The sequence below is a fragment of the Bos grunniens genome, chromosome 5 (genome assembly GCF_055505025.1).
Source record: "Bos grunniens cultivar Pamir isolate PY7600 chromosome 5, Bosgru_T2T1.0, whole genome shotgun sequence".
In the NCBI taxonomy this organism is placed as follows: domain Eukaryota; kingdom Metazoa; phylum Chordata; class Mammalia; order Artiodactyla; family Bovidae; genus Bos; species Bos grunniens.
This window is the reverse complement of record NC_141169.1, coordinates 99,751,696-99,775,373: the sequence shown is the minus strand read 5'-3', so window position 1 is coordinate 99,775,373 and position 23,678 is coordinate 99,751,696. Positions and strand designations below refer to the sequence as shown.

General features: G+C 39.2%; 1 protein-coding gene and 1 pseudogene across 1 annotated transcript; both read right to left on the bottom strand.

Moving 5' to 3' along the window:
• Positions 1–333: 333 nt before the first annotated feature.
• Positions 334–1,592, bottom strand: LOC147372700 (taste receptor type 2 member 10-like; annotated as a pseudogene).
• A 17,689-nt stretch (positions 1,593–19,281) lies between these two features.
• Positions 19,282–20,214, bottom strand: LOC147372699 (taste receptor type 2 member 10-like). The gene has a single exon (XM_086403659.1). The coding sequence runs from the start codon at positions 20,212–20,214 to the stop codon at positions 19,282–19,284; it is 933 nt and encodes a 310-aa protein (XP_086259785.1).
• Between the last annotated feature and the right edge of the window lie 3,464 nt (positions 20,215–23,678).

Here is a 23,678-nt window from a genome sequence, read left to right as displayed (position 1 = left end):
CAGAGAAGTCAGGTAAAATGAAGTGAGAAATCTTATTTTAGAGAATTGCTCCATCCATCAACATATTTATAGTAAATACTCTCTAATTCTCTGGAGCTGATGGATTCAGAAAGAAGCAATTGCAAGAGAGGGAAGCTGACTGAGCCATTAGATTTGTGTGTGGGGTTAAAATCTCCTTGAAGAGTGAAATTCAGGATCACTGTGGAAGGTTGTGGTGATGTTCAGTAATACAGTTGAAACCAATGCAAGAAAGTTGTGTAAGTGAAACAGATCTTCAGGGACTTTCTTCACTTGATTCCTTTATTGAAATGTCAGTTTCTCTTAACAGGCCTGTCAAGGAGTTCTGAGAAGTTTCTCTTTTTCCCAGCACTTTAATGACTTCAGTACTCTCAAAGAGGCTTGCTTGAGCTTCCTATTTCCTAGAATTAGGATAAGCGAGTGACCCCAGAGATAGAGGACTGTGGTTGTCATACCAAAAATAAAAAGCAGTTTGTTTTCAGGCACTGTCACACTTGATATTTGTATGGCAGTACCTACAAAATTCAAGATAAAGAGGATGATAAAAGACACCAAGACTTTCATCGCTTTGATATGTGCTTCTGTACTGGGGTCACTGAATCCTGTGGCATTCGATTGCATCCTCCTGTTGTGTCTCCAAAGAGAAGTGAGCAACAAGACACATATAATCAGGTATTGTATAAAAAGGAGAATGACACCAAGATGCAGCCAAATTTGTTTTCCAAAGAGTTCACCTTTATGCATATCCATTGACCAGACTGTGTTTTTATTTTCCTTTTATCATCATTAACAATCTTCACAAAATGTGGAAAAGTAACTAACCATGAAATAAGCAAGCATCCCAAAAGAAGGAAAACAACCATGTTGAGTCTACCCTTCAACCAGAGAAAGATGCAGTGGGAAAAACTAGATATCTTCAGGAAATAGAAGATGCTGAGGCAGGTAGCAAACCAGATACTTGATTGATTCATCACTATCCACAAGTAACCATTATATTCAATTAGGTCCCCAGAGGAATGTACATCTGGAGAGCATAACTTTAAAAATCCATCAGTAACTATTGTCCATATCAGGCAAACTCTGGCAGTTGCTAAGCCAGCGAGAATAAAGCTGATAGTAGAGATCTTCTTGTTTTTCATACCATCAATGCAGCTTATAAATCCAATAAATCCATTCCCTTAAAGTCCCAATATTGACTCACTAACTGCAAGGAGATCCAACCAGTCCATTCTAAAGGAGATCAGCCCTGGGATTTCTTTGGAAGGAATGATGCTAAAGCTGAAACTCCAGTACTTTGGCCACCTCATGTGAAGAGTTGACTCACTGGAAAAGACTCTGATGCTGGGAGGGATTGTGGGCAGGAGGAGAAGGGGACGACAGAGGATGAGATGGCTGGATGGCATCACTGATTCAATGGACGTGAGTCTCAGTGAACTCTGGGAGTTGGTGATGGACAGGGAAGCCTGGCGTGCTGCGATTCATGGGGTCGCAAAGAGTTGGACATGACTGAGCAACTGATCTGATCTGATCTGAACTGCTTCCAAAATGAGGAGACTTTCCCTTATACTTAACATGTTTGCCAATCCCTAATATTGTTTCTGTTCCATCAATTTTAAATTACGTGCTGCAGAATGAGGTATATATTGCTGCTTGATGGTAGAATGAATTTCTTCTCCTTCATTTCATAAAGACTTAAAATGCCCCTGAATTACTGCCTTGGGATGGAATCCAAAACACCTTCACACAGACCCCTCCAGTTATGTGTATAAAATTTAGCTAGTCTACTGAATGTGTGACAGACTAAATGCCTAACCACTATTTGTTAAGATGCAAATAAAAGTTTCTATTTCAGGGATTCTACTTGTCCTCCAGAGTCTATTTTGCATCTGTTACCCTGGATTGTGTAGTAGGAATGCCAAATATATGCCTACAGAACACTGAACACAGTACAAACAAAAATTGGACTTGACCTTTTTCAGTGTCAACAGTAACACTGTCATTTATTTTGTGTTAATAATGGCAGTTTAGATATATAAAGCAAAAGTAATGCATAGAAGAGATGAATGTATTTAGCCATTGTAGACACAAGCCGCTGCTTTTAAAAGTATCAGTAAAACTGATTAGCTTTTAGTCATGCTAACTAAGGAAAAAAGAGGCCAGAGTGAAAAGTGTTATCACAACTGATCCCATGGATGTTTAAGGGAGTATTACAAACAATTCTATGTTTACAAACCTGATAAATTAGATGAAATGTACCAATTATTTGAAAATTACCAATTGCCAAAACTCACACAAGAAGAAATAATAGGTCTAAATCTATTATTAAAACAAAGAACTAATTAATAACCTTCCAAAAGAGAAAGTACCAGGCCCAGGTAGAGTCACTGGTAAATTCTAACAAACATTTAAGAAATATTGTACTAATTATCTTCAATCTCTTTTAGAAAACAGCAGAGGGAATACTTTACAATTTTTTCTAAGGTCAGCCTTACCATAATAAGAAAACCAGACAAAGATATTAGTAGAAAACTATAGACCAATATCTTTCACGACCATAGATGTGAAAATTCTCAACATATATAAGCCAATTAAATCCAAAAATGTATATAAAAAATATATAGCACAAACAATCAGGATTTAGCCTGAACATACAAATTTGGTCCAGCATTTGAAATTTATTTAATGTAACCCATCACATCAACAAATGACAAAGAATCACACAATGTATCAATATATGTAAAAAAAAAAGCTTCTGACAAAACCCAACATGATAAAAGCTCCCAGTAAACCAGGAATAGAGGGAAATATCTTCCACTTGATAAATACTATATGCAACAAACCTAGAGCTAACACTGTGCTTACTGGTGAAATACTCAAAGTGTTTCTACCAGTATCAGGTACAAGGCAAATACATCCTCTGTCAGCACTCCTTTTCAGTATGTACTGGCAATTCTAACTAATATAATGAAACAAGAAAGATAAATAAAAGGTATACAGATTGGATGGAAGAAATAAAGCTATCTTTTTTTGCTGTTGACATGATCATCTATGTAGAAAATCCAAAAGAAGTAACCAAAGAATTTCTAAAACTGATAAGCAGCTATCACAACATAGCAAGATACAAAGTTAAGATACAAAAGTCAATTGCTTTCTTGTATCAGCAATGAACACATGGAATTGGAAATAAGAAATAATAGCATTTCCACTGCATCCAAAAATTACTTAGGTATAAATATAACAAATGCAAAACCTATATGAGGAAAACTGTAAAACTCTGATAAATGAAAATTAAAAAGACCTAAATAAATTTAAGAACAGTCCATGTTTATAGATAAGACTCAATATTGTCAAAAAGTCAGTAACTCTACACTTGATTTATTGATTCAGTGCAATCCCAAACCTCAGCATGTGATTTTGTTGATACTGACAAACTGATTCTAAAGTTTATATGAAGAGTCAAAACCCAGAATGGCCTACTCGCTATTGAAGGAGAAGAATCAAGTCAGAGAACTCACACTACTTAGGTCAAGACTAAACAAGAGAGTGTGATATTGGCAAAAATAATAAGCAGTTAAATGGAATATGCTTCCTTGGTGGCTCAGAAGGTAAAACATCTGCCTGCAATGTGGGAGACCTAGGTCAATTCCTGGGTCAGGAAGATCCCCTGGAGAAGGAAATGGCAACCCACTCCAGTATTCTTGCCTGGAGAATCCCATGGACAGAGCAGGCTGGTAGGCTACAATCCATGGGGTGGCAAAGAGTTGGACATGACTGAATGACTTCACTTAAGTGGGACATAATAGAGAGCCTATAAATATAATCAGTTGATATTAAATATAATCAATATATATAATCAATTGATATTCAACAAAAGAGCAAAAGCAATACAATGGAGCACAGGTAGTCTTTTCAATAAATAGTGCTGGAGCAACTGGAGATCCATATGCAAAAAAATGAATTTAGTCACATACCTTACATAATTCACAAACATTAATTTGAAGCACATCATAGACCAAAATGAAACAAACAAAATTATAAAACTCTTAAAAGAAAACATAGAAGAAAACCTAGATGATCTTGGCAATGGCAATGACTTTTAAGATAAAATACCAAAGGCAAAATCCATGAAAGATGTAATTGATAAGCTTGACTTCATTAAAAAAATATTCTGCTCTGCAAAAGATAAAGTCAAGAGAAGGAAAAGACAAGTAACAGACCAGGAGGAAATATTTGCAAAAGACATATCTAATAAATGACTGCTATTCAGAATATAACAAGAATTCATACTACTCAACAAAATGTAGATAAGAAGCTGAACTAATATTTAGGCCAAAGATTTAAATATACTTCACCAAAGAAGATATACAGGTGTCAAATTATGATATTCTGCTTAAAGTGGCTCCCTGATCCATGAATAAAATCCTGACTGATTTAAAAAAACTGAAAAAAGGAGTTGCAATCGTTGGTTTAAAAAAAAAGTTGTCTGTCTCCAGCAGGGCAAGAATAAGAAAGTAGAAAATGACACTTGTCATTGGCAATTATCTTGTAACCCCCAAAGAGAGGAACTCTAGGATGAAGACCCTAAGGTCAACAGAATAGAGAAGTAAACAACCTGAGTCTTTGGTCATGGACTGGAACTGACTCTACCTTAGATGCCTAGGTAAATGAAATAATTAATTCTCTTATAGTTTACACTAGTTTGAGACTAGATTTATTTTCTTAATACCCAAAAGCTTCCTGACTAATATACTCCCCCAAATATTGCTAATATGTACACATTTCCAAGGGTTGATTCATGTTGCATATCATATGGCACAATGTTTCATATTACCTTAGGAATATTAACAATTAGTGACTAATTCTTTTTATCTGTGGAAACATCACTCAGTATAAAAGGTTAATATAATTAAGAATATATTAACATTTTCCAATCATTTAACAATATTTATTAAACCATCAGTTCAGTTCAGTTCAGTCGCTCAGTCGTGTCAACTCTTTATGACCCCATGAATCGCAGCACGCCAGGCCTCCCTGTCCATCACCAACTCCCAGAGTTCACTCAGACTCACGTGCATCAAGTCGGTGATGCCATCCAGCCATCTCATCCTCTGTTGTCCCCTTTTCCTCCTGCCCACAATCCCTCCCAGCATCAGAGTCTTTTCCAATGAGTCAACTCTTCACATGAGGTGGCCAAAGTACTGGAGTTTCAGCTTTAGCATCATTCCTTCCAAAGAAATCCCAGGGCTGATCTCCTTCAGAATGGACTGGTTGGATCTCCTTGTAGTCCAAGGGACTCTCAAGAGTCTTCTCCAACACCACAGTTCAAAAGCATCAATTCTTTGGTGCTCAGCCTTCTTCACAGTCCAACTCTCACATCCATACATGACCACTGGAAAAATCATAGCCTTGACTAGACGGACCTTTGTTGGCAAAGTAATGTCTCTGCTTTTGAATATGCTATCTAGGTTGGTCATAACTTTCCTTTCAAGGAGTAAGTGTCTTTTAATTTCTTGGGTGCAGTCACCATCTGCAGTGATTTTGGAGCCCCCAAAAATAAAGTCTAACACTGTATCCACTGTTTCCCCATTCAAAATTGAAAATAGGCAGAAAAATATCTCATTTCTTTAAGCTATGCACCTTTATATCTATTTCCATAATGTATTTTAATTTGTTTCAATAGTTTCACGCTTTCTGGGTAAAAGAAATTTTATTTTAGTGTCTTTAAAAGTCCTTAGGTTTTCTTTATTGTCTTTTCAAGGAAAACTACACAAACTAAGTTGTAAATGTCACATACTAGCATAAAGAGAATTTCCATTTCACCAGGAACCAAAATTTCATGCAAAGTAGACAACATTTTCATGGTAAATAAATCTTAGGTATCAGATTACTTCAGAAGTGAAAAATTTTAAGTAACTATTAAAAATATTCAGGAGAGTCCTGTTCCATGCAGAAACCTAGAAATTACCTAGAAAGCCTTTACAAAAGAGCTTTAATATTTCATTAAATAGCTGAATCTATTCAAATATTTCAATAAGGTAAAGAATCTCCCTGCAAAGCGTTAGACATAGGTTTGATCCCTGGGTTGGGAAGATCCCCTAGAGAAGGAAATGGCAACCCACTCCAGTATTCTGGCCTGGAGAATTCCATGGACAGAGGAGCCTGGCAGGCAACAGTCCATGGAGTTATGTTAGACTTGGGCATGACTTAGCAACTCAACAGCAAATATATACTAAATTATTTACGGGTTTCGTATATTTCTGTACATTGTCTTGAAAGAATTCAAGAAAGATTATGGTATTCATTCAACAGAATTTCAATCAATAAATATTTTTAATCAAGTATTTATTGAAATGTTAAATGTTCTTATATTAAGAATATAGAAAAAGGTACAAATATATTGTGTATTCACTTGATTTCTAGATTGTTATGTCAAATAATGTATTCTTAATATTTCTATGTTTTGGGGGGGAGCAAAGTGTAACATCACTATGAACAAAGCTAGTGGAGGTGATGGAATTCCAGTTGAGCTATTTCAAATTCTGAAAGATGATGCTGTGAAAGTGCTGCACTCAATATGCCAGTAAATTTGGAAAACTCAGCAGTGGCCACAGGACTGGAAAAGGTCAGTTTTCATTCCAATCCCAAAGAAAGGCAATGCAAAAGAATGCTCAAATTATCTCACAATTGCATTCATCTCACACGCTAGTAAAGTAATGCTCTAAATTCTCAAAGCCAGACTTTAGCAATACGTGAACCATGAACTTCCAGATGTTCAAACTGGATTTAGAAAAGGCAGAGGAATCAGAGATCAAATTGCCAACATCTGCTGGATCATGGAAAAAGCAAGAGAGTTCCAGAAAAACATCTATTTCTGCTTTATTGACTATGCCAAAGCCTTTGACTGTGTGGATCACAAAAAAACTGTGGAAAATTCTGAAAGAGATGGGAATACCAGACCACCTGACCTGCCTCTTGAGAAATCTGTATGCAGCTCAGGAAGCAACAGTTAGAACTGGACATGGTACAACAGACTGGTTCCAAATAGGAAAAGGAGTATGTCAAGGCTGTATATTGTCACCCTGCTTATTTAACTTATATGCAGAGTACATCATGAGAAATGCTGAGCTGAAGTAAGTGCAAGCTGGAATCAAGATTGCCAAGAGAAATATCAATAACCTCAGATATGCAGATGACATCACCCTTATGGCAGAAAGTGAAGAAGAACTAAAGAGTCTCTTGATGAAAGTGAAAGAGGAGAGTGAAAAAGTAGGCTTAAAGCTCAACATTCAGAAAACTAAGATCATGGTATCCGGTCCCATCACTTCATGGCAAATAGATGGGGAAACAGTGGAAGCAGTGGCTGACTTTATTTTTCTGGGGTCCAAAATCACTGCAGATGGTGATTGCACCCATGAAATTAAAAGACGCTTACTCCTTGGAAGGAAAGTTATGACCAACCTAGACAGCATATTGAAAAGCAGAGACATTACTTTGCCAACAAAGGTCTGTCTTGTCAAGGCTATGGTTTTTCCAGTGGTCAGGTATGGATGTGAGAGTTGGACTATAAAGAAAGCTGAACACTGAAGAATTGATGCTTTTGAACTGTGGTGTTGGAGAAGACTCTTGAGAGTCCCTTGGACTGCAAGGAGATCCAACCAGTCCATCCTAAAGGAGATCAGTCCTGGGTGTTCATTGGAAGAACTGATGTTGAAGCTGAAACCAATACTTTGGCAACTGATGCGAAGAGCTGACTCATTGGAAAAGAGCCTGGTGCTGGGAAAGATTGAGGGCAGGAGGAGAAGGGGATGACAGAGGATGAGATGGTTGGATGGCATCACCAACTCAATGGACATGGGATTTGGGTGGACTCCGGGAGTTGGTGATGGACAGGGAGGCCTGGTGTGCTGCGGTTCATGGGATTGCAAAGAGTTGGACACAACTGAGCGACTGAGCTGAAGTGATCTGAAGTTAACAGTTAATTTTTTTTTATAAGCTGGTAACTGATTAATATTTTTTAATATCTTTGGATGAAAAAAAAAAAACACTCCAGACAAAGTCAATAGTGTTTAATTGCAACTCCATGCCTAAAAGTGCTTCTTTAGTAATCTTAAGATTCTAAATGATTTAATTTATTTTTTGAACCTTAATTTGTAAATTTGATAATTATTATCATAATGTATTGTTTTAAAATTTCTTTTACCATGCGTTTAGTTCCAAGAATGCCCTCTTATTTCTTTCAGCTTCTTTGTTTTTCTCATTTGTTCCTTTGCAATTTTAGTTTCTATGTTTTGATTTTTGTTATCTTATATTTTCCCTCTTCTTTCATAGAATTGTTTTCTTGAATTTGATGGGGAATATTCAGCACATATTACTCAAAAATTTCTGCTCTCTGCAGTTATCTTTTTTAAAGGTGTGTTTTACATTTACCTCTGTGCTGTATATTTGTTTGTTTAAGGACTTTTTTTTCTTTTCTTTTCATTTGCTTACTCAGTCTTAAACAGTAAGACTTCAAATTAAACCTGCAATTTCCACATGATTCTACTGAGTGGATTTTGGATTAGCTTATTTTTCAGTTTTGCGTTGATTTAGATTATCCTTGAGTTATCGACCTAGACAAACTTTCTACCCAGCAATCCAGGAAAGCTGGACAGAGTCAGTTCCTCTGGCAGTTCCAGTAGGTGAACTTCTTATCAGTGTTACCTCTCTGTTTTCAGGAGCTTCTAAGATACATGTGGCAGGTGCCAGACTAAATGTAACCCAGTCTCCTCCAGAGAAATAGTTTGGGGGTGTTTTACTCCTATGGGATCAACTTCCTCCATGTCATATAGAGCATTAATTTAGAATAACAGAGACTTGGAATAACACTTCATCCCATCAAGTTTCTGTAATGTTCTCTAAGGGGCCCTCTCACAGTTCACTCAGTTCAATGCTCTTGGCTACCTCGATAACTATTTCTTCAAGACCATCTCTGCTAGATTGCTATTATATGACACCTCTTGAACTCTAGACACGCACAAAGGCCCCACGGTAGATGTAAGATTGCTTCATTTGCAGCTATGGAAAAGGCTGGTGAGAAACTGCCCCAAGCTCCAGTCATTGTTCTTTCAAGGCCAGGGCTCCCGGGATGCAGTGGCTCCCAGACAGCAGACACTTGGATGTCTTTCCACTGTCACTGTTAATAGAAATTCAGGTTTTTGCTTATTCCTAAAGATGAGTTCTTATAGTCCTATAGATAATATGATATTGTAAAATATCTCCTAGGAGGATTATGCAGTGGATTTTCCTGGCAGTGATTAAGTTTATGGCTACAATGTATGAGGAGATGTAGGGGATAAAGAGTAGATACAGTCCATGGGGTCACGAAGAGTTGGACGTGACTGAGCAACTAACACACACACACTTGGGTCAAAGCATAAAGGCTTCACTTGCCGAAGTGGGACACAGGTCAGTGTACAGACACAGATGCTGCCAGGGTCTCAAGTTTAGGTTTGAAACTCTACAGTTTTCCCCTTAACTTATAGCATGACATATTTTGAATATTTTCTGAATTTTTAAAGTTATCTTACATTTTTTTACTTTCCTAATAGCAGATTTTCTTTCAGACTGATTAAACATTTTTCATTATTGGCACCAATGCCTCATTGTCACTCTCAGAAACTGCTATTTCTATTAAACAAGAAGGTTAAGAAAACATACGCTTTATTTTGTTTATGCTACAATTAAAAATCATATATTTCTTTACAATTCTTAGAATTTTCTTTGTATTCAGTAGTAAAGTACATGACCCACTGACTAAGTAGATTTATTTAAAATTTACCCTTCATACAATACATTTTTTTCTCTTCCTTAAAAACCAACACTTAATTAGTAAAATGTGTCATAAAGCAGTATAGCAGACTACTTAAAATAACAGAATCAAGAACTAATAAAAGAGGTTTCAGTTCAGTTCAGTCGCTCAGTCGTTTCCGACTGTTTGTGATCCCATGAATCGCAGCACGCCAGGTCTCCCTGTCCATCACCAACTCCTGGAGTTCACTCAAACTCATGGCCATTGAGTCGGTGATGCCATCCAGCCATCTCATCCTCTGTCGTCCCCTTCTCCTCTTGTCCCCAATCCCTCCCAGCATCAGAGTCTTTTCCAACGAGTCAACTCTTCGCATGAGGTGGCCAAAGTATTGGAGTTTCAGCTTTAGCATCAGTCCTTCCAGTGAACGCCCAGGACTGATCTCCTTTAGAATGGACTGGTTGGATCTCCTTGCAGTCCAAGGAACTCTCAAGAGTCTTCTCCGAAAGAGGTTTAGTTCATTCTTTTTCACACACTCTTCTATTTTTGAGCCAGAAGATTAGAATTTGAATGCTAACACTAATATCACTTACATATGATTACTATCAGTATTTTCATCAGAGAAAATGGTAAAATAAATATTTGTATAACTTTCTGAGGTTTAAATTAAATAACTATGTCAAATTGCCAAGGATAGTTCATGGAATCCAAGTAATGTCATCCAAGAAAATGTCCAAGTATTGACATTTTCTCCAATGTCAATAGCCTGGTCAATGAAAAAAGTTTTTAAAAACTACTATCCAACAGAATATGAAACCAGTGGAGGAACATTGGAGACTCTCACTGAGTTGTTTTCTTCAGAACATAAATGGTTCCCCTTCAGTTCCTCCATCCAGTGAAGGATTACATTCTCTTGATGCAAGATCCAGTTTTCCTTAGCACACTCACACAAGTCTGTTTTGTTTTCCATTCCCCAGAGTCAAAACAAAAGGATGAATTGAAGGATAGAGGAATGCTACAGTGTTAACAACAAAACAAGCAATTTCATCTTCTAGATTGAAATAACACCAATCTAAAATAAAGGCATAATATAACAGTGGAAACGGTGACAGACTTCATTTTCTTGGGCTCCAAAATCACTGCTGATGGTGACTGCAGCCATGAAATTAAAAGAAGCTTGATCCTTGGAAGAAAAGCTATGACAAACCCAGACAGAGTATTAAAAGGCAGAGACATTATTTTACCAACAAAGGTCTGTATAGTCAAAGCTATGGTTTTTCCAGTAGTCATGTATGGATGTGAGAGTTGGACCATAAAGAAGGCTGAGTGCCAAAGAAATGATGCTTTGAACTGTGGTGTTGGAAAAAACTCTTGAATGTCCCTTGGACTGCAAAGAGATCAGACCAGTCAATCCTAAAGGAAATCAGTCCTGAATGTTCATTGGAATGACTGATGCTGAAGCGGACACTCCAATCCTTTGGCCACCTCATGCAAAGAGTCGACTCATTAGAAAAGCCCCTGATGCTGGGAAAGATTGAAGGCGGGAGGAGAAGGGGATGACAGAGGATGAGATGGTTGGATGGCATCACCAACTCAATGGACATGAGTTTGAGCAAGCTCTGGGAGATGGTGAAGGACAGGAAAGCTTCCCTGACTGTGCTGCAGTCCATGGGGTCGCAGAGTCAGACACAACTGAGTGAACAACAACAAGATAAGAGCAACCAAATAGTTCACAACTAAGAAAATGATGAAAGAATTTGAAGTATTTTTAGCTCTCAAAGAACCCCTGTGTTGAAGTGCCGGGGTCCAGCCCCAGCAGGATCCAGGGGTACCCTCAGGATGATGGCTTAGGCGATAAGGATAGCAAATCGGAGAGATCAGAGGCTGATCTTCCTTGATAAAAACAGAAAGCCAATAAAGCTCCTGTGTTCCAAGGAGTCATCCTGAAAGAAGAACATAGAGAGAAAAGGAGGGAAAAGGAAAAAAAAAGAACAACACGGGGAGACCAAGCTTTGATGAGTGAGGCCCATAACTTTATTTTCAAAAGGAACTTTTATACCTTGAGTTGTACATAGAGGGAAATGAAAGATGCAAAGTCATACAGAGTCAGCCCAAACATTATATCTGTTTTGTCTTTATCAAAACCAGGATTTTTCTGCATATCTTTCCCATAAACAATATTGTGTACAATATCTTCTGGCCTTGGAAAGGCTGATCACCAGAAAACGTATTTTCCCTTGAAGTGTTTTTTCTTTATATTTCTAATCTATGTCAGCCTCAGAAAGTGCTAAACAGAGTTACATTCTCACAGAGCAAAGGTGCAGTAAGTTACAACAAAGAAAGAACCAATTAGCTCAAAAGGTCTGATGTGGTTAATTCCAAGGCTGCTACTTGTTTTTCTTACATTCTAACTATGTTAACCAATGCATTCCCAGGTGCACAATAGATAAGGGATATGGGAACTTGGCAGCAAGCACTGGCCCAATTTGAAGCCCTTTACCAGTACTATCTATTGTAATAATTTTTCATCCCTTAAAGGACTCTATGCTCATCAGGACTTTTAGAATGTTTTGCTTCCTGTGCCTTTCAAGGTTGGGGAGTTGAGAACAATCATGTGTGTTAATTGCAAGAGTATGGATAAACCTGTCAGGCAAGCTAGAATGCCAACAGAGGGGTTAAAATAGAAATATTCCTTTCATGCCCATTAACTAAAGCCCTAAGTTGATTTTTTCCAGAGAAAGGTGGTTGGGGATCAGATAAGATAAGTTGCTCAGTCGTGTCCGACTCTTTGCGACCCCATGAATCGCAGCACACCAGGTCTCCTTGTCCATCACCAACTCCCGGAGTTCACTCAGACTCACATGCATCGAGTCAGTGATGCCATCCAGCCATCTCATCCTCTGTCGTCCCCTTCTCCTCCTGCCCACAATCCCTCCCAGCATCAGAGTCTTTTCCAACGAGTCAACTCTTCACATGAGGTGGCCAAAGTACTGGAGTTTCAGCTTTAGCATCATTCCTTCCAAAGAAATCCCAGGGCTGATCTCCTTCCAAATGGACTGGTTGGATCTCCTTGCAGTCCAAGGGACTCTCAAGAGTCTTCTCCAATACCACAGTTCAAAAGCATCAATTCTTTGGCACTCAGCCTTCTTCACAGTCCAACTCTCACATCCATACATGACCACAGGAAAAACCATAGCCTTGACTAGACGAACCTTTGTTGGCAAAGTCATGTCTCTGCTTTTGAATATGCTATCTAGGTTGGTCATAACTTTCCTTCCAAGGAGTAAACGTCTTTTAATTTCATGGCTGCAGTCACCATCTGTAGTGATTTTGGAGCCCAGAAAAATAAAGTCTGACACTGTTTCCACTGTTTCCCCATCTATTTGCCATGAAGTGATGGGACCGGATGCCATGATCTTCGTTTTTTGAATGTTGAGCTTTAAGCCAACTTTTTCACTCTCCTCTTTCACTTTCATCAAGAGGCTTTTGAGTTCCTCTTCACTTTCTGCCATAAGGGTGGTGTCATCTGCATATCTGAGGTTAGTTGGGGATAGCCCCCTGTTAATGACAGAAGAGTTGGTGAAAGGCATAATATAATAAACAGTAGACAGATTTTGGTTTTGGGGTAGATGCTCAAGAAGATTCAGGGGGTCCCTTGAGGCCTGATCCTCCTTTGCCTGTCAGGTCTCTTCCGCATGACCTTTGTCATGGGTGGGATCTCCCGTGGTGGCTCCCGGCATTGAAGTCCCTGGGATCTGTGTTATGGCATGTCATCTGCTTGGTATGTCCCCATAGGAAAAGATTAACAGGAAAAATATAATGAGTGATACAGACAAGGGGATGAAAGATCCAAGGCTGAAGAGAACTTGACTGTTATAATACTGATTTTTATGCATATCTTTTTTCCAAGTTAAGTTTTTCCTTTTCTAAATGCTTGCTGAACACAAAAGTATAAATTTTATGCTCAGAAGGTTAAAAATCAAAAAGAGACAGAATCCCAACATAATGATGAAAACAACTCTATCTCTTCTGCACTTCAGCCAGAGAAAGAAGGGGTGAGAAAAACTAGATAGCTTGAGGAAGTAGAAGACACTGAGGCAGGCAGCACATCCAGTACTTAATGAGTTTCTCAGATTCCAGGAGAACTCAAAAACTCCTCTTATTACCTGGTGACCATCTAATATTTCTAGATGGAACACTAGTTTAATGCAATCTAGGAGAAGTATGAACATCACGCTAATCCATGTGAAGATGAAGTCAAACAAGGCACTATTCTTGCTTTTGACAAAGTCAGCACAGTTATTCCTGTTATGAATTATAAAATTTCAATGATCATAAAAATCTTTTGATTACACTGGACATGACTGCAGAAGTGAAATCCTGGTTACTTTGGTCACTGCTGATAGAAGACCTCTCAAGTGATCTTTTGAAAATGATACAACAATTGAGAACACTCTTGTTCAGGGTTGTATTTTGGAGTCTGATTCAGTGCAAAAAAATATCCAATCATGAGATGAGAAAAATAGGTATCTTCCTAAAAAGCACTTACAAATGTGAAAACTCTTCAAAGGCAATCTTCAAACAAGCATGAGCTCATTGACTAATTCACTCTTTTGCCCTTGTCACAGTCTGAATTCTTCATTTATGAGTTTGACTGAAGGTGAAGTCGTATTTGCCAAGATGCAATTAAGGAGATTAATGACACTGTTTTGTGCTTTCTTCTACCTCAAGCAGGATATGGATTCATGGTGGAATTTAAAGTAACAAATTCCATCCCAGATTTCTATAAATTCTGATTTCTGAGATAATATGGCCCAGGATCCTGAATTCTTAATTGGCTATAATTTTAATTCAGTATCCTTAAAGGATATAAACACCATGCCCAGCTTTTATAAACTTTTTATTAATATATCTGACCTCAAGGCTTTCCTATTTCTGGCAAATCTTGGTAGACCTGAGCTCTACACCTCCTCACTCCTAGGCCACAAAATTCCAAATTGACTAGGATCTTATGTCCAAAGCATATAAGAAGAAAAATAGGAGATGCTCTTTCTTCCCAGAGCCTTTGCTTTCTTCTGTGTTCTCTCCTGATCTCACTGACCTTCCAACATGACAACATTCTCAGGTCTCATCTGAGTAGATTAGAATTTTGGAAGCTGGAAGGAAATTTCAAGGAGGAAACTACTGACCCCATTCACTCGTCCATGTAAAGTTCCAGACCTTAATAAGATGCTGTAGTAGGTTGAAATGTGTATCCCTAGCAAAAAGTATGACCAAGAGCTAACCCCTTGTATCTGTGAATGGGTTCTTATTTGGCAAAGAAGGCTTTGTAGATGTAGTTTGGAACTGGAATCTAAACATAATGATTGGTGTCCTTAGAAGCGAAGGGAGAGGAAGTTTCAACATACAGAAAGAAGACCATGTGAAGATGAAGGCCGGATTGGAGTTACTATTGCTACCATCAAAAGAATGCCTAAGTGCATCAGAAGATGGAAGAGGCAAGAAATAATTCTTCTGTAGAGCCTTCAGAGATTCGTACTGATCCCTTCATTTCAGACCTCTAGACCCCAGAACTGTGAACAGTAAATGTCTGTTTTTTAAGGTGGCATATTTGTGATAATTTCCTGGGAAACTAAACCAATGTTTCTATTATTGAAAAAATAATTAACAAACACTTAACATTTAATAACAGGATTTCCTTGGTGGCTCAGAGAGTAAAAAATCTGCCTGCAATCCAGGAGACTTGAGTTCAGAAGATCCCCTGGAGAAGGGCACGGCAACCCACTCCAGTGTTCTTGCCTGGAGAAACCCAGGGACAGAAGAGCTTGGTGGACTATAGTTCACGGGGTTGCAAAGAGTCAGACGCAACCGAGTGACTAACACTACTGCTAACATTTAACAAAATTTTAGATGAGGAGTTTCATGATTTTTTACTAACTGCATACATTCCTATAACCACGCCCCAGACCAAGAAACAGACACAATCAACTCCCCAGAAGACAACCTCAAGCCCCTTCTAGTTACAACCATACAATCTCCTGCTTTTTTATATTTATATGTACAAACTCATAGAGAACATAAATTTAGTTTCTTTCATTCACATCCAGTTTGTAAGATTCATCTATATGCTTACATATAATTGTATTTCATTTATTCTTACTGCTATACTGTACAGCCATGGAAGCCCATCTTTTGGCAGTAGGGTAAATAAGCTGTGCATTGTTCAGTTTTTCTTCTCTTGCATAATTTTAAATGTCTCCTTCTTTTTTTCTTTTGTCACTCAGCTTCTCTACGGCATTTCTCCATTCTTTGTTTCTCTCTCCTCTTTCAAAAGCAATCATCATGAGACTGACATCTCAGACTCTGAATATTTCAACTCTCTTCCTTCCTTGCTGTGATCTGCCAGGATTCTTGTTCAATATTTTCATGTTTAACATGACTATTTTTCTTCATAAAGTGATTTTAGTCAAGTCTTAAATCATCACTCCATAATTAGGCCTTCTGTAAAATTTTTCCAGAAAGCTCTCATGCTAGTGCCAGGACCACCACAAATCTCCATAAGGAGATAGAGTTAAGCTGGGATCTTTTCATTGCTTGCCGATTCACTTCCTTTAATATTCTCTGTAATAAACCAGTAATCTAGTGAGTACACACGTCTTCTGAATTCCATGAGCCACTCTAGGAAATTAATCAAATCCAAGTAAGGGGTTGTTGGAATCTCCAATTTATAGCCAATAAGACAAAAACACAGATAATAACCTGAGCTTACAACTGGCATCTGAAGTGAGGCTAGTCTTGTGGGACTGAGCCCTTAACCAATGGAATCTGATGCCATCTTTAGGCAGGTAAGTTCAGAGTTGAGATCATTGCTTGGTGAAGTTGGAAAGATTCTCATACATCAGAATTGGGTGTCAGAATCAATAAATACATATGTACAAGACTACTCATAGCACTACTGTTTGTAATTGCAAAATATCAGAAACAAACGAACATAAACACAGAACCTGTTGAATCAACTCTGGTACACTCAGGCAATGGAGTACTAAAAAGGTGTGAAAAAGAAAGAATTTCACAACTGGATGCAGTGATTTCTTACATATTGTAAAGTGAAAAAAGCATTGTGCAAACTATTCTTTATATAAGGAATATGGAAAAAATTAATACACACTTACTTGCTTATTTTTTCAAAAATAAAATTGGGAGGAAGAAAACAGAAATGAATGAGATTGATAATTAATACTGAAATGAAATGAAATTTATGAGTGTGAATGATCACATTCTCAGTATACCTTTTGTATAATTTTGACTCTTAAAGATGATGTTATTATTTTACATTAAAAATATAAAATAAAGGCAGGGGAAAAAACAAACTACAATAACAAACAAATTTCACTTTTTCAAATGAATAATATAACCATGCTAAAAGGAAAGAAAGAGAACTTACCAAAGTTACTTTGGAACACAGCATTTTGAATTTATGCCCTGATATAGTTATATATGAGCTGCAACAAAATACTGAACTGTAGTTAATAGTGTTTTCTTCCTCCCTTTTCCCCTTTCCTCCCCTCCCTCTTCTTTCCTTTCTCCCTTCATTCCTTCTTTCTTTCATGCTTCCTTTCTCTCACTCTTCCTTTCTTCTTTCCTTCCTTCCTCCTTTCTCTTCCTTCTAGAAGAGAAATGAGTTAACAAGCCAGAAGCTACTTGTAGTGTATGTTAGGACTGAATAAATAACTAAATAAACTGAACAGTTCAGTTCAGTTCAGTTGCTCAGTTGTGTCAAACTCTTTGCAACCCCATGGACTGCAGCACGCCAGGCCTCGCGGTCCACCACCAGCTCCTGGAGTTTACTCAAATTCATGTCCATTGAGTCGGTGATGCCATCCAACCATCTCGTCCTCTGTTATCCCCTTCTCCTCGTGCCTTCAATCTTGTCCAGCATCAGAGTCTTTTCAAATGAGTCAGTTCTTTGCATCAGTTGGCCAAAGTATTGGAGTTTCAGCTTCAACATCAGTCATTCCAATGAATAGTCAGGACTGATTTCCTTTAGGATGGACTCATTGGATCTCCTTGCAGTTCAAGAGTCTTCTCTAACACCACAGTTCAAAAGCATCCATTCTTCGGCACTCAACTTTCTTTATGGTCCAACTTTCACATCCATACATGACTACTGGAAAAACCATAGCTTTGACTAGATGGACCTTTAACTGAACAAATGAGAGCCATATCTTTCATGGTTAAAAAGAGGATTTGCAACATGGTAAGAAGGAAGCTTTGGAGAAGGAAATGGCAACCCACTCCAGTATTCTTGCCTGGAGAATCCCAGGGACAGAGAAGCCTGGTAGGCTGCAGTCCATGCGGTCACTAAGAGTTGGACACGACTGAATGACTTCACTTTCACTTTTCACTTTCATGCATTGGAGAAGGAAATGGCAACCCACTCCAGTATTCTTGCCTGGAGAATCCCAGGGACAGAGAAGCCTGGTAGGCTGCAGTCCATGCGGTCACTAAGAGTTGGACACGACTGAATGACTTCACTTTCACTTTTCACTTTCATGCATTGGAGAAGGAAATGGCAACCCACTCCAGTATTCTTGCCTGGAGAATCCCAGGGATGGAAGAGCTTGGTGGGCTGCCGTCTATGGGGTCTCACAGAGTCAGACACGACTGAAGCAGCTTAGCAGCAGCAGCCAGAAGGAAGCTTGTGATTTTTAATTGGAATTTTCTAATTATAATTAACATCAGCATAGATGCATCATACATTACAAATAGAGAGATACATAGACAGAGGCAGAGAGAGAGAAAGAAGTAAGTAGGTGTGTGTAATGTTTATATACAACAAAAGTTTGGTTTTCAAATGCCCTTGTTCCCTCAACTAAATGAAGACTTCTTGCAGAAATAATGAATCCAGGGCTGGGTGAGGAAAAGCACAAAGTGAGCCTGAAATGTTTTGGTTTTAAAGAATGTGAGGAAACATGAAAGAAGAATGGGGACATGTCAAAAGGACACAAGAGACGATTTGAAGTGGTTCTTACTTGACAAATCTAGAAAACTGTGGGCATTAAAATAAGTAAGAGAAGTAATATAATAATAATAATTCATTGAGTTATTTTTGGTGAAGTACTATCAATGCTTCAGGGAATTCAATTAAAACACAAATAGAAATCTTGTTTTAGAGACTTATTCCTACCAGCAACATCTTTATAGTAAATAATCTCCAAGTAATTTTCGGTCTGAGATTGATGGTTGGGAGAAACCACTGGCAAAAGAAGGAGGCTCCCCAAGACACTTAATTTGTATATGGGATTAAAATCTCATTTAAAAGTGACATTCCCTGAGATGTAGTCAAAATCATTTTGTAAGATTTTAGTTATGTTCAAAACACAGTTAAAACCACTGCAAGAAAGCAGAAAGTAAGACAGATTTTCAGGAATTTCATCACTAGATTACTTTCTTGAAACATCCATTTCTTCCCAAGCCTGTCATGGAATTCTAAGAAGTTTCTCTTTTTCCCAGCACTTTAATGGCTTCAGTACCCTCAAAGAGTCTTGCTTCAGCTTCCTGTTTCCTAGCATTAGAATCAATGAGTGTCCCCAGGGATAGAGGAGTCTGGTTGTTATACCAATAATGAACAACAGTTTGTTTTCAGGCATAGTACTACTACCTGATATTTGTATGGCAGTGCCTACAAAATACAAGATAAAGAGGATGATAAAAGACACCAAAATCTTCATTGCTTTGATATGTGCTTCAGTGCTGGGATCTCTGAATCCTGTGGCACTCAATTGCATCTTTCTGTTGTGTCTCCAAAGGGAAGTGATTAATAAGAAACATGTAATCAGGCATAGTACAAAGACAAGAATGACTCCAATATTGAGCAGAATCTGATTTGTCAAGTATTCACTTTTATGCATGGTGATCAGCCAGGTTGTGCTTCTGTTCTTCATAATATTATTGGTACTAGGCTTTGCAATGCTTGGAAAAGCAAATAACCATGAAATAAGCAAGGACCCCATGAAAAGGAGAAGAACCCTGTTGATGTGACACTTCAGCCAGAGAAAAATGCAGTGGGAATAATTGGCTATCTTCAGGAAATAGAAGATGCTGAGGCTGGTGGCAAACCAGGTACTTGATTGATTCATAATTATCCTTAAGTAAACTATATATTGACTTATATTACCAGACAAATATATATCTGGAAAAAACATCCTTATATATGCATCTGTAATTATCATCCATATCAGGCAAAATCTGGAAGAGGCTAAGCCAGTGAGAATAAGGCTGACAGTAGAGATGTTCTTGCTTTTCACACAGTCAATGCAGCTTACAACTCCAATAAATCCATTCCCTAAGACCCCCAATACTGATTCACTGACTGCTACATAAATGAGGAGGCCTTCCATTATATTCAGCATGTCTGCCAATCCTTAATACTATTTCTGTTTCATTAATTTTCAATTACCTGCTGCAGAAAAAGGCATGTATTGCTGCTTGAAGGCAGGATGATTTTCTTCTTTTTCATTTCATAAAGACGAAATGGACCCAATTATTTCCTTGTTATGGAATCCAAAATAGCCTCACAGAGACCCCTCTACTTATGGACATAAAATGTAGCTAGTCTACAGAACACACATCCAAACTGAACGCCTACCCACAATTTGTTAAGATGCAAATAAAAGTTTCTGTTTCTTGGAGTCTACTTGTCCTCCTGAGACTATTTTGCATTTGTTATCCTGAATTGTGCAGTAGGAGTGCCAGACACATACCTACAGAAAACAGAGCAGAATAGAAACATAAATTGGACTTTATCATTTTTTAATGTCAACAGTGACATTGTCATTTATATTGTGTTAATAATGACAGGAGGCTTCCCAGGTGGCTCAGCAGGTAAAGAATCTGCCTGTAATGCAAGGGATGCCAGAGACTATGTTCGATCCCTGGGTCAGGAAGATCCCCTTGGAGGAGGGCAGGCAACCTACTCCAGTATTCTGGCCTGGAGAATGCCATGGACAGAGAAGCCTGGTGGGCTATATCCCATGGGGTCACAAAGAGTCGGACACGACTGAGCAACTAAGCACAGCACAGCACAATAATGACAGTTTAGACATATAAAGCAAAAACAGTGTATAGAAGAGATGAATGAATTTAGCCACTGTAAAGCAAAGCTGCTTCTTTGAAAAGATCAATAAAATGGATTAGCCTTTAGTCATACTGACTAAGGGTTTTCCAGTTGGCTCAGTGGTAAAAAATCTGCCTGTAAATGCAGGAGTCTCAGGAAATGTGGGTTTGATCCTTGGGTCAGGAACACCTCCTTGAAAAGGAACTTGCTACCCACTCCAGTACTTTTACCTGGAAAATTCCATGGACAGAGGAGTCTGGCTGGCTAAAGCCCATGGGGGTCACAAAAATTCAGACGCAATTAGGCACCTGAGCGAGCATGCAAGCATGCTAAGAATAAAAGAGAGGCCAGGAGTGAAATGCAGTATCACAACTGATCCCATGGACATTTAAAGGAATGTTAGGAGTAATTCTATGTCTCCAATTTGATAAATTAGGTGAAATGTACCAACTCTTTGAAAAACATCCAATGCCAACACTCACACAAGAAGAACTAGGAATGTGAATAGGTCTAATCCTGTTATTAAAATGAGGGGCTAATCAATAACCTTCTAAAACAGAAAGCAACAGGCCAAGGTGGAGTCATGGTAAATTGCAACAAACTTTTAAGGAATATAGCGCAGGCGGCTGCGACATGGTGCGCCATAGCGCAGCCGAGAGGAGCCACCCCACGTCCGAGGTCAAGGGCAGAAGCCGGGAGGACCCCATGCCCGAAGGGCGGCGGCCAAGAGGAGTTAGCCCACGTCCGAGGTCAGGGGCAGCGGCCGAGAGTACCAGACTGCGACGGCGCAGGAACGGCGGAGAGGCGCTACCCCGCGTCCGAGGTCAGGGCGGGCAACCGAGAGGAGATACCCAGCGTCGGAGATCAAGGGCAGCGGCTGGGAGGAGCTACCCCACGCCCCAACGGCCGAGGCCAGGGGTGTCCGATGGGAGGACCAACCCACGCTGGAGGCCAGGGGCGGTGACAAGAGGAGTTACCCAGCGTCCGGGCTCAGGAGCAGCGGCCGGGAGGAGCTACCCCACGCCCCTAAGCCTGAGGCCAAGGGCGGCGGCGGGGAGGAGCAACCCCACATCCAAGGAGCTGTGGCTGCCCGGGCGCAGGAGGGCCTAGAGGAGCTATCCCACATTGAAGGTCAGGAAGGGCGGCGGTGAGGAGATACCCCTTGTCCAAGGTAAGGAGCAATGGCTGCGCTTTGCTGGAGCAGCTGTGAAGAGATACCCCACGCTCAAGGTAAGAGAAACCCAAGTAAGATAGTAGGTGTTGCAAGAGGGCATCAGAGGGCAAACACACTGAAACCATACTCACAGAAAACTAGTCAATCTAATCACACTAGGACCACAGCCTTGTCTAACTCAATGAAACTAAGCCATGCCCATGGGGCAACCCAAGACGGGCGGGTCATGGTGGAGAGATTTGACAGAATGTGGTCCACTGGAGAAGGGAATGGCAAACCATTTCAGTATTCTTGCCTTGAGAACCCCATGAACAGTATGAAAAGGCAAAATGATAGGATACTGAAAGAGAAACTCCCCAGGTCAGTAGGTGCCCAATATGCTACTGGAGATCAGTGGAGAAATAACTCCAGAAAGAATGAAGGGATGGAGCCAAAGTAAAAACAATACCCAGCTGTGGGTGTGACTGGTGATAGAAGAAAGGTCCAGTGCTGTAAAGAGCAATATTGCATAGGAACCTGGGATGTCACGTCCATGAATCAAGGCAAATTGGAAGTGGTCAAACAAGAGATGGCAAGAGTGAAAGTCGACATTCTAGGAATCAGAGAACTGAAATGGACTGGAATGGGTGAATTTAACTCAGATGACCATAATATCTACTACTGTGGACAGGAATCCCTCAGGAGAAATGGAGTGGCCATTATGGTCAACAAGAGAGTCTGAAATGCAGTACTTGGATGCAATCTCAAAAACGACAGAATGATCTCTGTTCATTTCTAAGGCAAACCATTCAATATCACAGTAATCCAAGTCTATGCCCCAACCAGTAATGCTGAAGAAGCTGACGTTGAACGGTTCTATGAAGACCTACAAGACCTATTAGAACTAACACCCCCAAAAGATGTCCTTTTCATTATAGAAGACTGGAATGCAAAAGTAGGAAGTCAAGAAACACCTGGAGTAACAGGCAAATTTGGCCTTGGAATACGGAATGAAGCAGGGCAAAGACTAATAGAGTTTTGCCAAGAAAATGCACTGGTCATAGCAAACACCCTCTTCCAACAACACAAGAGAAGACTCTACACATGGACATCACCAGATGGTCAACACCAAAATCAGATTGATTATATTCTTTGCAGCCAAAGATGGAGAAGCTCTATACAGTCAGCAAAAACAAGACCAGGAGCTGACTGTGGCTCAGACCATGAACTCCTTATTGCCAAATTCAGACTGAAATTGAAGAAAGTAGGGAAAACCACTAGACCATTCAGGTATGACCTAAATCAAATCCCTTATGATTATACAGTGGAAGTGAGAAATAGATTTAAGGGCCTAGATCTGATAGATAGAGTGCCTGATGAACTATGGACTGAGGTTTGTGACATTGTACAGGAGACAGGGATCAAGACCATCCCCATGGAAAAGAAATGCAAAAAAGCAAAATGGCTGTCTGGGGAGGCCTTACAAATAGCTGTGAAAAGAAGAGAAGTGAAAAGCAAAGGAGAAAAGGAAAGATATAAACATCTGAATGCAGAGTTCCAAAGAATAGCAAGAAGAGATAAGAAAGCCTTCTTCAGCGATCAATGCA